Genomic DNA, 15,067 nt, shown 5'->3' with positions numbered 1-15,067 from the left:
GAAGCTCGTCCCTGTGTGGATGGCAGCACAAGAGACCCAGCGCAGCATTACGGACCCAGCGGCTTTCTCACAAGCTCTGCAGCCTTTGCAGCATTTCCCTTCACGTCCCAGCTCCCAGAGTCCTGCAATTACATGATACCCTCTTCTGCCTTTTTATTTTCTTAAGAGAAATTTTGAGGCCCTGTGGTCCTGGTGAATACCTTGAAAAATTCCACTTAAAAGAGCAAAAAACCTCCACACAACCCAGAAAGGATCTTTAAAATAACTCATTTCATCTTTACAATACAGACAAAATACAGTCCACTTACTCTTAAAAAAACCAAATAAAAATGATCCACAATGCATACCATTGTTATGATTTTTATTATTATTGTTGCTTTTACAATTAGAAAACAAAGCTAATGCTGCTTCCCTGAACAGGGGGTAACTTTTGTTCTAGATGAATAAACCACAGCTCTGCTGAGATATTTAATCAAACTCTGTCTGACTGATGAAACTGGTCCTGAGGGGAAAACAAAACAAAACAAAACATGTTGTACATGTTAAAGTCATTAATCTCAGGTGGATTTTGAGTTTCCTGTTCTTTCTCCCCTTCTCCCAAATCTTGCTTTCTGCTCCGTCTCCCACGTGTAGAGGACAAAGTCATTCCTGTGCTGGCTCCCATCTGCTCTTGGGAGCAAAGTGATGGTGTTTCACGACCCTCTGCCCGATGCAGGGAAGGCAAATCCTTCACGGTGGGGTGAGGGCGTTAAGGACAAGCGATCCCAGGGCTGAATTTTCCTTTTGCTCCCCACATCCCCAAGTACCTCCAGAGCCTCCTCCCAGCATCTTCCCCGAGCAGGTAGCCCGGAGCTGGGAGGCACAAGCCCAGCTCACTTGGAGGATGCTAATGGTCGTCTACAGGGATCTGTTCTCTAGTAGGAAAAGGGATGGTCCCGCAGGAACTCTTTTATCACTTTCCTGACAAAGGCACTGTTAATTGTATTCAGATTTTTCGCTCCTTTTGCCACCCCCCTTCCCCTCCGCAAGGGCTTTTGTAGCTGCACATGAAGCACTCGTGGGCTGCCCACTTTAGCGTGATTAAGATACTTTCCATTTTGTAGACTAAACCAAACAATCGGATGGGAGTTTTCTATAATAAATGTAATTTGCGTACCTTAGGGAGCAAACTAAATGATATAAAGCTGGAAGGGGGTGAGGATGGGGGGGGATTCATCAAAAAATATAAAGCCAGCTGGATGCACACAAGGCCTAAATCCTCAGATTTGGAAATAGCATTAAGTCCAAATTGTTTTATTAAATCACGGATATTTTTTCAAATGAATAAATACTACAAAGCCACTGACATAATACTTTTCAAGATAGCTTGCCCTTTTCCCTCAGGAGTAATATTATAATATTTTTGAAATAATAGTATTTATGGGAATGTATCAGCTGTATTTTCCCAGCTAGTGTAAATCAACAGAGCTGTGTAGTAGGACATGGAGCCGGGCCAAACTATACCAGCTGTTAGGATCTGGCAGGCTATGTTATGAGAGAGGGAAGTGTAGCATCACCCGACAGAGGCATTCACAATAATTAAAGCCATTTCATTCAGAAGCTGAAAGACCTCAGTGTTTCGGAGCAAAGCCTTGAAAGCTCGTTGCTGAAGGGCTGGGGGAGGGAATGAGTCTGGTACATACAGGTCCTGCCCCTCCTGTAGGGACATATTTTCCCTGCAAAACTGGTTTGTGACAAATGTTCTCCCAAATATCTTTCAGACCACACATGCACAGAAAATAATTTGGCAGCTACATTTTGGACTCCTGTTGCACTGTGCATCAAAAGAAGCGTGGCCACTGGGTCGAGGGAGGTGATTCTCCCCTTCTACTCTGCTCTACTCTCATGAAACCCCACCTGGAGTATTCTATCCAGCTCTGGGGCCCCCAAAATAAGAAGGACATGGACCTGTTGGAGAGGGTCCGGAGGAGGCCATGAAGATGATCGGGGGGCTGGAACACCTCTCCTGTGAAGACAGGCTGGGAGAGTTGGGGTTGTTCAGCCTGGAGAAGAGAAGGCTCCGGGGAGACCTTATAGCAGCCTGCCAGTACCTAAAGGGGGCTTATAAAAAAGCCAGAGAGGGATTTTGTACAAGGGCATGTAGTGATAGGACAAGGGATAATGGCTTTAAACTGAAAGAGGGTAGATTTAGGTTCGATATAAGGAAGAAATTCTTCATTGTGAGGGTGGTGAGGCACTGGCAGAGGTTGCCCAGAGAAGTTGTGGCTGCCCCATCCCTGGCAGTGTTCAAGTCCAGGTTGGATGGGGCTGTGAGCAACCTGGTCTAGTGGAAGGTGTCCCCGTCCATGGCAGGGGGGTTGGAACGAGATGGTCTTTAAGGTCCCTTCCAACCCAAACCATTCTGTGATTCTATGATTGCAATTGAGAACAAAGACAATTCTCTCTTCTTGCCCCTCCGTGCTTTGCTTCTGATGCCAGGAGGAAAGGATCAGAGCCAGGCTGCAAGGAGCAAGAAGTGCCACAGGTCATTCCACCAGTATGGACCCATCTTATAGACTCTCTTTACTCCTAGTTTGTATTATAAGGAAAAGAAAACAGAAAGCACTGCCTCCCTCTCATAGGAAGTCATTTTCTGAAAAAATTAGAAAATGCCACACCATCAGGAGGGAGATGACCCTAATTTGCTGGATGAAGCAGGGCTGTGTAACAAGGGAGGCTGCAGCTTCTCAGACCTTGCCCTGTGCATGACTGTCATCTCAGTAAGGCACATCACCCTGGGCACATTGCTAATACAGCACGCAGCTGCTCCAGAGAAGGACACTGAAACTGAGGAGTTATGGAAAAAAGTGGTGTAACGGTGTTAATTCATAGACCAACAGCATAGGACATGGGCTGAGGCCACACGGACTCAGCTCAAAAAAGCAAAATTCAGATGAAGCCCATGATCTAGAGGAGCCAGCAGAGATTTTCATAGAATCATCACAGAATCATTTATATTGGAAAAGACCTTCAAGATCATCAAGTCCAACCATCAACCATTTTGAGCCTGGGTGCCCCAAACTGCAAACTTCCAAACACTGAAGCTATTTCAGTTCAACATCTTCAGTAACAGATAGCTGTGGGCAGAGGCAGACACAAAGTGTGAGGTACTGCTGTGCCTAAAGGTCTGCTGAGGGGTCGTTCCCCACCTGATGGACCTGCAGTTGCCTGGCAGGCTTCCTCACATCTTTTTCATGCTCTGCAAAGTTATGGTTTCTTCTGACATGAGAAAGCCAGCTGAGGAACACAGGTCTGACACTGCAGGAGTGAAATGCAGCTGAAAACAATGTGCATATAGAGCATTTCTTCCATCTCGCTATTTTTTTCGCCAAGCAGAAAGACTCGGGACATCAGCAAGGGAGCAAGAAAAAGAGTCATTACAGAATAGCATTGAAATGCTCAAATTTTTCTTCACTCAGAACATCCCTGCCTTGTTGGCTTCATCAGAAACTGGAAATAAAAATAAAATTCCTTAAAAGAATGAAAGTAGAATGTTTCTTTACATATCAAATGAGGCCAAATTCTGGCTTTGGAGAGCAGTGGGATTTGTGCCACCAGCCTGTCTGCATGTCAGCCTAAAGACACCCACTGCTCATCACACCACACTGAGGAGATGTTTTAGTCCACCAGCTTTTATGGGGTGACAATAACACAAACCACTGACAAACTACCAAAGGCCTCATTTTGCCTGCTTGTGGCTGGGGGAGGGAAGGAGGCGAGGAGCCCAAACCAGTTACAGCAAAGCAAAATAGCTGGGGAGAACAAAATATCTGTAATTTTGCTCTATAGCCCATGATGCTTTTCTCCTCCAGCTCTCCAGGACTGCTCAGAGACATGTCAGAGAGAGTTGCTTCCTAGAGAGCGGCTGGGTGGGGGAAAAAAGGGATCTGGAGGAAGACTGTTGGTGTTATGGACATATTTCCCCCTAGGAAAGTGCTGCTGTCTGCCCACATTTGTGTAGGAGTGATTTTCTGGCTGCTTACAGTGCTTCTCTTGGGGAATGGGGTTCCCCCAAATGGTCTGAAGGACCTCAAAGGCTCTGCTGCCTTCTGCTCCTGGAGAAGACATCCTTCTCCAACATCACCTTTCCTAACAGGGACACAGAGCTGGATGCCCACTGCAAAAAAAAGAGCAAGAAAGGGAACCTAACCTGAGCTAAAACCTCCCCTGCACAGCAACTCCTCTCCACGTGCAGGAGCGAGGAGCAAACTACCCATGAGAGGTATTAGTCACGTTTGTTATTAAGCTCCTTGGGGGCACTGGGATATTTTACCGATGAGAGTGATTGCTGATATAAAAAGCAAAACAAGAACGGTGACTCTTCCTTTGTCCAAGTGCTCCATTTCATTGTCTTGACCGTATCTTGGCTAATTCTGCTTAAAATGAAGAGGCTGGGGAGACAGGGAATAAAAGAACTTATCTATCCCACGCCAGCGAGTGCCTCGAGCCATGCTCTTCTCCCGTCCTTGGGAGGAAAATCAGGGTTGCTTTCCAAGTAGGAGAGTGAAACATAATAATCTAGCATTTTGCTGTTGCACCAGTAACTTCAGCATTTATTTCATACTATTGTTAATGCTTGTTTATAATATATAGATATATTTATGTAGGAAGTAGAGTAGACAAAAGCGCAAGATATATCTTATAAATATTTCTGTATGTCTGCATACAAAAGAAAATATGTACAGCCACAGATAGTGGTTCTCTGCTGTGTCAGGGCAGGGCCACGTGAAGGACTGACACGTTCCCATTCTTTTCTGCTGGGAATAGCTGCTGCCCCGCATGGCTGCACTCCCTACAGCCAGGACCAGACTCGCTCCGCTCTCTGCAGTTTCTTGGGGCTGCGTCAACGGTTTTGCTGGGGGAAAAGAGGCGGCGGTGTATTTCCCTAAGGATCTGATGGCCCAATGTGGCAGAACATCGGTGGCTAAGGCCATCACACTCAAAGGGCAAGAGAGAAAGAGAGCAGGAGCTGGGTTTTTTTTCACTTTTCCACTGGATTTTGAGTCCACTTTGGTTTTTTATCCTAACGGCTCCACTACTATCCTGTGGACCCCATAAAGTCCTTCTCAAGGTACCCTACTCTCACTGCCTCCGGGATCCCAGGGGATTTTTTGCATGGTTGAATTTGAAACCCCGTCCAGCCTGGACAAATCAAGGACAGCTTTTCCTGCAGCAGTAAGTAACTTCAAAGTCACAGACCTGTGTAAAAGAAAGGTTAAAATGAGTTGTTCATTTCAGGGGGTTGACCTGAAATCTTTCCACCTTTATCATCCGCAGTGGATGCTTCCCTGCTAAAAATAAAGTCTTTGGCAACAAAAGCAGTTATTGCTGAAAAGTTGTAGTGTTTTCCCTTCTGGGATGGTCCTAATGCAGACTCAGTACCTGTGCTAGAAGGCATAGGCAGGTGTGAGCGTTAGTTATTTTCAAACCAGAGTTGCTTTTCTTCCCTGGGGAAAGTTTCTATTTTTGTTTCTCAAAATACTAAGGCACTTGATGGCCGGACGTCATTGGCAACCATAGGAAATATTTTGGAAGAAGATACCATCCCAAATGAGTTTTTGTCTTCTCAGAGAGCATTTTATTGGTGGGGGGAAACATTCGTGGGTTTGGCTGGGTTTTTTTAAGGGTCTTATTTTTACTGGTGGGATTGCTTTTTTTTCCTCCTACCATCTTTCTTCAAGTCTGTGTCTTTACAAGATAAAAGACGTCTAGTCAAGGAAAGGTTTTCTCTTCTCTGAATAGTGCTGGGGTGCCGCCTGCGTCTCAGCTCCCAGGTGGAGAGAAGAGGGTTTTCATTTGCACACGTATCTCTCGACAGTCCTCTCGCACTTTTTACAGGTCACGTAGCAGCACCAGTGGTACTTGCAGTGGCATCGCTCCACCACTTTGTCCATGTAGGGGTTGTAGCCTCTGCCGCAGCACATCAAGTCGCAGCTGTCGCTCCCGTTGGAGGTCTTATTGCATTGCCTGCAAGAAAGAAAAGGCGCTGAGCAAGCACAAATCCCCGCAGGGCTTTCCAAACCACCGCCCTGAGGTGGTGCTGGAGCCTCGGGTGAAGGCAGCACGGCTGCATCTCAGCTGCGGCATGCACACAGCAGCGTTGCAGGGGTGAGCACCCAGCCCTCTACGCCTGCACGGGAGGCAGGGAGAACCCCAGGGCCGCTCTCACATCGCCTGCTCTGATGCCCAGGATTGCGCTTGCATCACCTGCTGTGACACCCAAAATAACATTAAACTCCTGTTCTGACTCTCGGTTCAGGCTCGGCGGCATTCAGGCTGCCCGTCAGCCAGGACCAATTCCCGTACAGGCAGACGAGCAAAGCTATCGTGATACCTCCACCAAAACAAGAACTCACGGTCCCTAGCAATCTGTAGTCCTAGACAGGCTCCAAAGCTGTCGGAAAGGAGCTGGAAGAAGATGATACCCTGAAGAACAAACACCGGTGTTTGTCCAACACTACCTAACCTGAAAAGGATGGAGAAGGAACCCTGCAGCCACAGAGTATTTGCACAGGCTCCGTGCCAATGATCCTGGGCTGGGAAAGCTCCCAAGCAGGCTGTTACAGCCACTATCCAGACCCGACCCTATCAGGGAAATCACAACCGATACTAGGAGGGCCGGACTTTGCACTTTCCCCCCACGAGTTTCTCCCAGCACGGCATGAGCAGCCGGGGAGCTGGCCCTGTAACACCCCGAGTCCTGACCCAGGAGCAGGCAGCACGGCAGGAGCACAGGGTAGGATGACAAGTCGCCAAATATCACACGGACTTTTACTGCTTGTTTTGCTTCTGCTTTTAATTAAAGCCAGACTCGTCGGGATAAGTCAGCCATTGTGTGGGGTTCCCTCGCTTTGTTCGCTTGCAAGTGGCTGGCTTGAGGTTTTCAGAAGTAACTCATGAATTGGGGAATCTCTTTGACTGATCCATTGATCATGGATTCACAGCCGTTCTCAGAAACCAGCTGTCTCATTCACCTAAAATACTCCAAGTTGGGTCACTGGACATGAGAGCGCAACAGGCATTGACTTTTGGATGAGATGAACCATATCCTAGAGATGCCGTTTCTCCATGGGCTGTAAAGATAGCCCAGGGTGGAAACCTGGTCAGATGCTTGGCTGGACACTAGCACCGTAGGGTAACAGATCTCTTTATGCACCCAACACCATGAGGCTGTGAACTTGGTGGAGTCCTGAAACTACTGCAAGAAAGGCGGTTTGGAGAGGGGGGGGGAATTGCTGACATCTCTCCTAAATCTTATTTGGCATGCCTATTTTGGACAGAAACACTCTAAGGCTGGTTTGGGGCAGGGAAAGGAGAGAGGAGCACGAGTCGGACTCTTGAGCTGAGCACTCCATTAATAGATGAAAACAAATCCATGAGATTTATAGGAATTCCTCATGAGGTAATGCTTTAGGAGAAGTTACGGGATTAATGAGGTGTTGAGATTTTGTTCTTGTTCTTCCTTTATTTTTTTCTGACTCAGGCGGGCCTCCTGTTTGTTATTTCTGACTCGCATTCCTCTCCAGGTTCAGTGTTTAAAGGCCCCCCCCCTGCTCCCCCTCATTCGGGAGTGTGTGTAAATATTTACAAACCTTTGAAAGCCTCTACCGAAGCTGAAGCCTGCAACCACACTGAGCGTGTTTGCCTAACGCTGAACCAAAGGAGTTGTTATTGCCCCTGCGAGCCAGGGCCCCTCCACCAGGAAACCTCCGAATGACTCCTCATAAATGTATTAGTAAATGCATTAAATATTCGGAGCAAAGGTTCAAATATAGGTGTGTTGACATTAGAAGAAGGGAGGGTATTTGACAACCTTACTCAGCTTTACCAGTGGATGGAAAGGTTGTTGCCCGGAGGTTCACCTAGGGAGGATGGGGAGTCTGCAGAAGCGTGGTGATGGATGTGCAGTGCATCTGTGCCACCTCGTGCTGAGAGCTCATTAAAATCGCCAAGAAAAGGAATACGGGTCCACTCTGACTCCAGGTCACTGTTGAGTACATTCACTCCCCAAATGTACAAAGCACCCAACAGTCAAATTTACCCCATTCAAACAGAGAGCAAAACTCTTCTACCTTCTGTATTGGGACCTGGGAATCTCCCTTTCCTTGCACCCACTCCTGCGGTGTGCGAAAAAAAAGTGGATCCACTAGGAGATATATCTTTCCATAGCTGTCCCCATCCCACCCAGCCTGAAATAAAGAAAGGAAAAAACCAAAATCTTATTAAAAAATTCCCAAGCTTCCCTCAGTTTCGGATGAAGGAACAGGGACATTCTGGATGGATGGGTTGAATAGCCAAAACAAAGCTTTTGACCCCATCCTGAACTTAAATGGGCTTCTAGAAAACTTTCCTGACAATGCCACTAACCAGAGATTTTGTTTTCTGTTTTAAAGCATAGGCCTGGATGAATTATCTTTATTTTTCTTTAAACAAGCTGAAACAGAGGTAGTTTCTCAGCTGCATCTATACATACTAAAAGCAAGTGGGGGATGACAAAGAAGCCTGAAGACCAGAGTTTACCCACAGAAGCTGCCCCTGAGCATCTGCTTTCAGAGCCCACGGCTGCAATCTCACCAGGCTCCCCGCTGATGGGTTAAGTTCAATCTCATTTGTTTTGGGCCTGGTCCAGCACGATTCCAGCAACTCAGAGAAATGCCCTCCTCCTGAGCCTCGGAGAGAAAATACGAAGGCAGGCGATTGCATCTTAACACAACACCGTAACCTCTAGAAGCACTTGGAAGACTGGTGAAAAACGATGCTTCGGCCGTAATCCCAGCCAAGGTCCTGGCTCAGGAACAGGCTTTCACATTGTCACAGTGCTTTTTCCTTCTTTATGCAAGAAGGGAGGAGGTCAGCCCTGCTGACTGGACAAATCCCACTCAATATGCCTGTCCAAAATCTCCCCTTTCTAGCCCTCACTTGCAGAAACACTGCGGTATGTCATGTAGCCTCACCATGGGGGTAGCTCCTCGACAGAGATGGTGAAGGACACCCCAGCACTTCTAAAAGTCTTCCCCCAGATAGAGAGGCTAAGCCATCTCACAGTTACCTCCTGGGGGATTTTCATTTTAAAAGCTATGGGGAGATGTCACACTTAATTTCCTTGTGGGTCCCAGTTCACTTTTGTCCCATCAGCAGATATAAGGATAGATTCTTTGGGTTGCCCAACCGGCCTCTGAGAGCCAAACTGAGGCCAACTCTGTACTGTATCACCCACAATAATGACATACGATGACAGGGATGGGCTGGATGTCCACTGGGACCTCATTCCATCAGTCCTATTGATAAGCGGAAACTGCTTATGAGTACATAAGAAAAGTCATTCTGGGACACAGCAACTGCCTGCCTGGCCCAGTACATCTCCCAGTGGCTGTGGGAGATGCTGTTCAGGGAGGAAAACACAAACCTGGCCACTTTCTGTAGTTGTTTTCCTCATACACCAGCAGCACCTGGGCTGTTGCATTAGGGATGATAGAAGGTATGTTCCTGCCTAGACATCTCAGTATCCTCTTGTGGGCAGCTTGGCCGTGAGTTTGTCTCATCCCTTTCTGACCTCAGGGAAACCATCTGCCTCCATGAACTCCAGCAGCCACAAGTCCCAGAAGACAGTACTGCTGTGTAAAGAAATAATTTATTTTTTCTCTTTTAAATCAAATTCCTATTAATTTCTTTAGTGCCCCCTGCTCCGGTAACATCAAGTTGTACAGCAGTATATAAAACAAAGAGAAAAATAATTCAAATCCCCCAGGAGGTATGTAACACAATGGACATTGCTAAAAATACATCAAAGCGCACAGCTCCATATAAGATTTTGAGGGCAGAATCTTAACTACTTTTAAATCGCTTTCTCATCCACAAGGAACGACTAGAGACTGACACTGAACAACTGTACGAAGAGAGTTATCAATAGTACATGTCAGCAAAGGCATGTCAAGGGAGATCCTGGAACCAGCCTGTATTTTCATTAATGAGGAGTAGAGAGTGAGCTTAAAAATTTGTGGATAATGCTGGGGCTAAAGGAGCTGAGAGCATTTTGTGAGAGTGGATTAAAATGCAAAGTAAGCAACACACTTTGAGAAAGATCCAGATAAATGTGGGAATGTTCCCAGGAGAGTCAGAGGAGTAGTTCAGAAAGTAGAAAAGGATGAAGGAACTGGTTTAGAGAAGTCTGTAAGAAGAGGTGTCTTCCCATCTATAAAAGATTATTGCAAAAAGGAGAGAGAAGAAATGTTCTTTATATGCTGAGGAAAGAGGACAAGAAATTATTAGTTTGATTTCAGATTTAAAAAAACATAACTCTGAGGATAGTAAAACCCTGGGACAGGTTGTTTAGGGAAACTGTTTTTAAGACGAGAGTAGACAAACATCTTCAGTAGCAGCCTAGGTGGTCTTATTTCAGTCTTGCTCCTAAGATCAGGCTCCACGGAAAGTCATTCCCAGCCCTGATATTCCCTAACTCCAATGCTGTTTTGATGCAAAGGGACTAAATACGTTTAGGAGAGCTGGCTGCAATTTTTTATCCACTGAATTCACTATCCACTGCCATTTTACTGTGTGAAATTACTCTTTCCACCAATAAATTTATTATTCACAAATCTGTTCAGGAAACTTTATGGTCAAATGCAGGTCTCTCAAAGTGGGAAGGATTCAAGCTTTCCCAGGGATTAACTGAGAAAAAAGCCCCAAAAAGCACAGCTGCCCCGACTACTGAAATGGGCACCAGCTAGGAGCACATTGCCTTGGGAAAGTAGACATAGCACTGCAAGTGGGGGCAACACAAAGCTACCATATTTCTGACTTTTCTCCAGTTTAAACTTCTGGGACAGTCACAGATTATTTTCTATTTGCTATTCATCATTTGTTGGATCCTAAGAAAAAAGGGTGGCACACCTGGTAACAGTTCCAAAACCTGCTAAATCATCAAACATGTTATAACGTACTTAAAGCCAAAGTTCATCATATTGCTTCTTGTGCCCTCACTGAGTGACAGAAACTAAGAGAGGCTGTAACAAAAAACAAACCCCAAATGCTGTTGTCGACCCGTAACTACCACTCTTCCCCATCTAAATATGAGTGCTGCTAAGAAACATCCTTGCCCACATCATCACACAATGCAAAGCGTATTTTGGGGGGGGGGAGGGGGCAGGAAACAAGCGGTATCGAGGGCTGCCATTGAACTCTGAAAACGACTGCATCCTTTTTTTGCAGCCTTTGGTCAGCCCTTCTGTTGGGACCACCAAGGTGCCAAAGAGGCAACCACCAGTCCCTACGGCTTTGCAGTCACCACCGAGCAGCAGATGATGCTCAGCTAACTTCATGCATGTTCCTATCCGAGAAAACACCCCAGCCTAAGACACCTTGGGAGACACTTAAGACTAATATTTTATATTGCGGAGAAGAACGAACACATGAGCAAGGAGCAAGGACCGAAGAACGGCCACGTTCGTTGCCAAACTGAGTCAGCTAAGGAGTGGTGGCTGATCAACTCAGCGTTGCAGCCCGATTTCTGCAGCGTAAGAGAGTTCCTTCCCATCTTCAGCAGGGAAGGAGCAGCGTTTGCTCGGCTCTGGGAAAGATCAGTAATAAACAGCTCAGTTATCTCTGCAAGGCTTCAGGGGCTGGAGGCTTTTGCATGCATGGCAGAATTTCCCTTTCCTTGGATTCCTTAAGCGACCTTAAACAGCCTTTGATATATGATACGTTGCACCCTACTGATAAAGCAGGTTAATACTTTTGCTTCTTTTCTCACAAAACAGATCTCAATTTTATAATCTGTTATTATTTATCATTTACTCAAAGCCTATAATGAATTTTTCCGGCAGGAGAAACTGAACTAGCTTGTTAAAAGATGAACTATAGGGTGCTTTTGTCCAAGAAAGCTCTGAAACGGGAACGTATACATTTTTTCCCTGTGGTTGATTTGTTGTATTGAAAGTTGTACAATCCACTTGCTGCTCCACAGATCAGCTGCTTTAGATTTTTCTCCAGACCATGTTTTATTGGCTATGAAACTGTGATGGTGGCATACAAGCACACGGAGTTTGTTTGGCTGCAGTTGCGGCAAACCTGTTTGCAGGAGCCTTGGATACCAGTTGCAAAACTCAGCTCCTTAATCAGATTTTGAGCACTTCAAAGAGGCTTCAAATCTCAGGTTCGGGTTCAGCTCCCTGACTCTGAAATCTGGATACACCCCAAGCGCTTGGAGGCATGCAGATTTCCAAACCATTTCTAATGTCAACAAACGAAGAAAGGCCAAGGTGTCTTAGAAAACATTTCAGGCTTGTTCCGAAGAAGGCTTTGAAATCCTTTCAGCAAAACGCTCTGAAAGGCTTTTGAGTAACCGGGTGCGCGTTTTCTGAGTGGATTTTCACGCGGTTCCACTACAAGGTAATTCAATTCCCTTTCCTGCCTGAAAAACACACAATAAGTCTGCATAATGCGAGGGATAATTAGAGAGATGGAAGCCACCGATTAGATTATCCCTTCCACCCACCTGCCGGTGCAGGATTGTTCCCTACAGCATACACTGAAACCCAATATCTCCAAGGTGTTGCAACTTAGCCATCAGCCTGCTTCCAGCGTGCTCTGAGCAAGCCCCAGTCCTGCGGGAGAGGGAGGGGGGAAAGGACTTTTTCTCCATATGATGCAAAACTACTCATTTTTGGTAATAAAAACGGAGCGATCTGCATTTTTTAATCCAGTAACAGGAAGAGGGGTTGTTAATGGGGTCTCGTCCCCTTCGCATCCCTTTGGAGGCAGGGCTGGGAAGATGCTGGAGATGCCCGGACCAAAGTCTCCTGGAGCGCAGTGAGAGGGGTCTGCACTGTAACACCCCATGAGCTGATCCCTGCACCCACGTTCATGGCCAGAAAAAGGCCAAAGAGGGAAGAGGCAGGTGGTGGAAGAAAAGAAAAAATGAACTGAGGGACCACCACCAAAAATCCCTTTTTGATTTCATTTACCATAAAAGACCTTAAAAATTAGCCTAGTAGGAAACGGCAGGATCTCCCCCCTGAAAATTTTGATGTGCACAGGGATAAAATGTTAAGATGCCACTGAGACTTGACTTATAAAATAAAAACCTGTTTGGGCTATTTCCATGCGAGTATTTTTACATCTTTGCAGAGTAAGCTCAAACCACATTTTTCCCTGCCCTCTCTAACAGCATCCCTTTTGTGTTCCTTCTCCCTCATCTCTGTCATTAGGTGCTATCTCTGCAGCCCCACAGCTGGCTGGAACAGAGCCACCGTGTTTAAAAGACATTGAGATGTCCTCTTTGTGAGAGAAAAATTGCAAAGGGAAAAAGGCATGCATGGGAGGAGGAGGTTAGGGAAGCTCCCCTCCTTTTTCCCCCTCCCTCCAGGAAGAACGGACCGATCTGCAAACACATTGTGTGCATTTTACACTTATTTCCTCTACTAATTTAATGCAGAAAAGGGGCTGCTATGGCTTGTGTTACACATGCCAATTTTGAGGCACCAGGCATCTTCTCAAGAGTGTGCAGATGGATTGCGATGAAAATGAGCGTAACTACGCATGACCTTAAAACTTGGCCTGAGAGACACGCGCAGCTCAACATGGGACTATCTCGCCCTCCTCCCCTCCCACGGCCATCACCGTCTTGCACATCCGAGAATAAGGAGTATTTCTTGACAAGTTCCTTTTGAAAGTCATCCCTTCCTGCCTCTAATATCTCAGTCCTTTAAATCCTCACTCAATCTCACTTCCCACGGACCCTCGCCTGGCAGGCTCACAATCACTGCTGTCGCCCGTCTTGGGATAAACGGACGCCTGCAATACACATTTTCCTATCCTTGGAAGAAAAAAAAAAGTCATTCAAGACCCTTGACATATTTTTCATCCCTAGCTGGGATAAAAAGGCAAAATCTGCTGTAAAATGAAATTAGATGATGAAGAAGTCACACCTTAAAAGGATTTCAGCTCATGGAAAATGTTTTACTTGGCAAATTTCTAATGGATTCAGTTTGGTTTTGACACGAGCTGTTGATTTCACGCAATTCCTATAAAACTGATTTCCAAATAACCTCCACAATTTTTTTCATTGCAAAACAGAGTGGCACAACAAAGAGGTCTTTTTCAAGACACAAATTTGTCAAAACCTATACAAATCCGCAAAAACATTGCTTCCACTCAAATGACATTTTCCCTCAGAAACCAGTTTCAACACATGCTTTTTTCCCTACAATCCTCAGTGACTCATAAACATCTTCACTTGCTAATTACTGCTCCACCGCTGGCCTGGCGTTCCCACCACAAACCTGCCAGGTAAGTGCTGTTGTAGAGAACCAGTCATTGGTTTTGGAGGATACAAAACTGTAGGTGCCACAAAACATCAGAGGACAAAAAGGACACACTCATCTCACTCAACTGTCATCACCTCCTGATCAGCTCCACCAGTTAAATGCTGATATATTGTCTACAGATCTGCGGTTCCAGATTAAATGGCAATTGCCAAAAGATAGCTTCTAGAGTCCCCTCACCAAATACTTTGTATGAATCAAAGGTATCCAAACAGTATCTTTTCTGCATTTGGGTCGTTTACTTCATTTCCATTACAGCAAAACCTTCTCTTCATTGAACCAAAGTGGCCCAAATACCACTATATCCAACAAGAGTTAAAATGAGGACACCCCACAAAAGGGCAGGCGCATGCTCCTTGCAACTTGTCTGAGTCTCCACCACAAAGTAACACAAAAAGCAAAGAAGAATTATGAGAACTATCTAAAGAAAGCCAAGCCAGAAGACAGCAACTAATGAGACAGCTTGAAATCCAGCCATCACAGCCACCTAACAAAAAATCTGGAAATTCTGCAAAATTTTGGAAATAAATACACAATTATTTGGCTGTCGAAGGGTCTGCTGCCCACCTAGAGATGCTCAGACTGCTGAAATGTGGAATTGGTTTGTATTGGAGGGAATTAAACGGATGATGGGAAGACACAGGCATGTCTGCTGCCTGTGAAAGGGGACAGCACTGTGCCCAGTGGAGGCCGGGTATGATGACCTT

General features: G+C 45.8%; 1 protein-coding gene across 6 annotated transcripts in view; it reads right to left on the bottom strand.

The window, feature by feature from the left end:
• Positions 1 to 354: 354 nt before the first annotated feature.
• WNT11 (Wnt family member 11) overlaps positions 355 to 15,067 on the bottom strand; it is a 32,040-nt gene continuing 17,327 nt past the window's right edge. For all 6 annotated transcript variants that reach the window (XM_075050246.1, XM_075050245.1, XM_075050248.1 and 3 more), the window contains exon 6: positions 355 to 6,006. In XM_075050246.1, coding sequence (XP_074906347.1) covers positions 5,832 to 6,006 — 175 coding nt within the window. In that variant the 3' untranslated portion in view covers positions 355 to 5,831. The remainder of the gene's footprint in view (positions 6,007 to 15,067) is intronic.

The sequence above is a fragment of the Buteo buteo genome, chromosome 18 (genome assembly GCF_964188355.1).
Source record: "Buteo buteo chromosome 18, bButBut1.hap1.1, whole genome shotgun sequence".
NCBI classification, from domain to species: domain Eukaryota; kingdom Metazoa; phylum Chordata; class Aves; order Accipitriformes; family Accipitridae; genus Buteo; species Buteo buteo.
The sequence above is the reverse complement of the archived record's forward strand: the minus strand, read 5'-3'. Positions and strand labels throughout refer to the sequence as shown.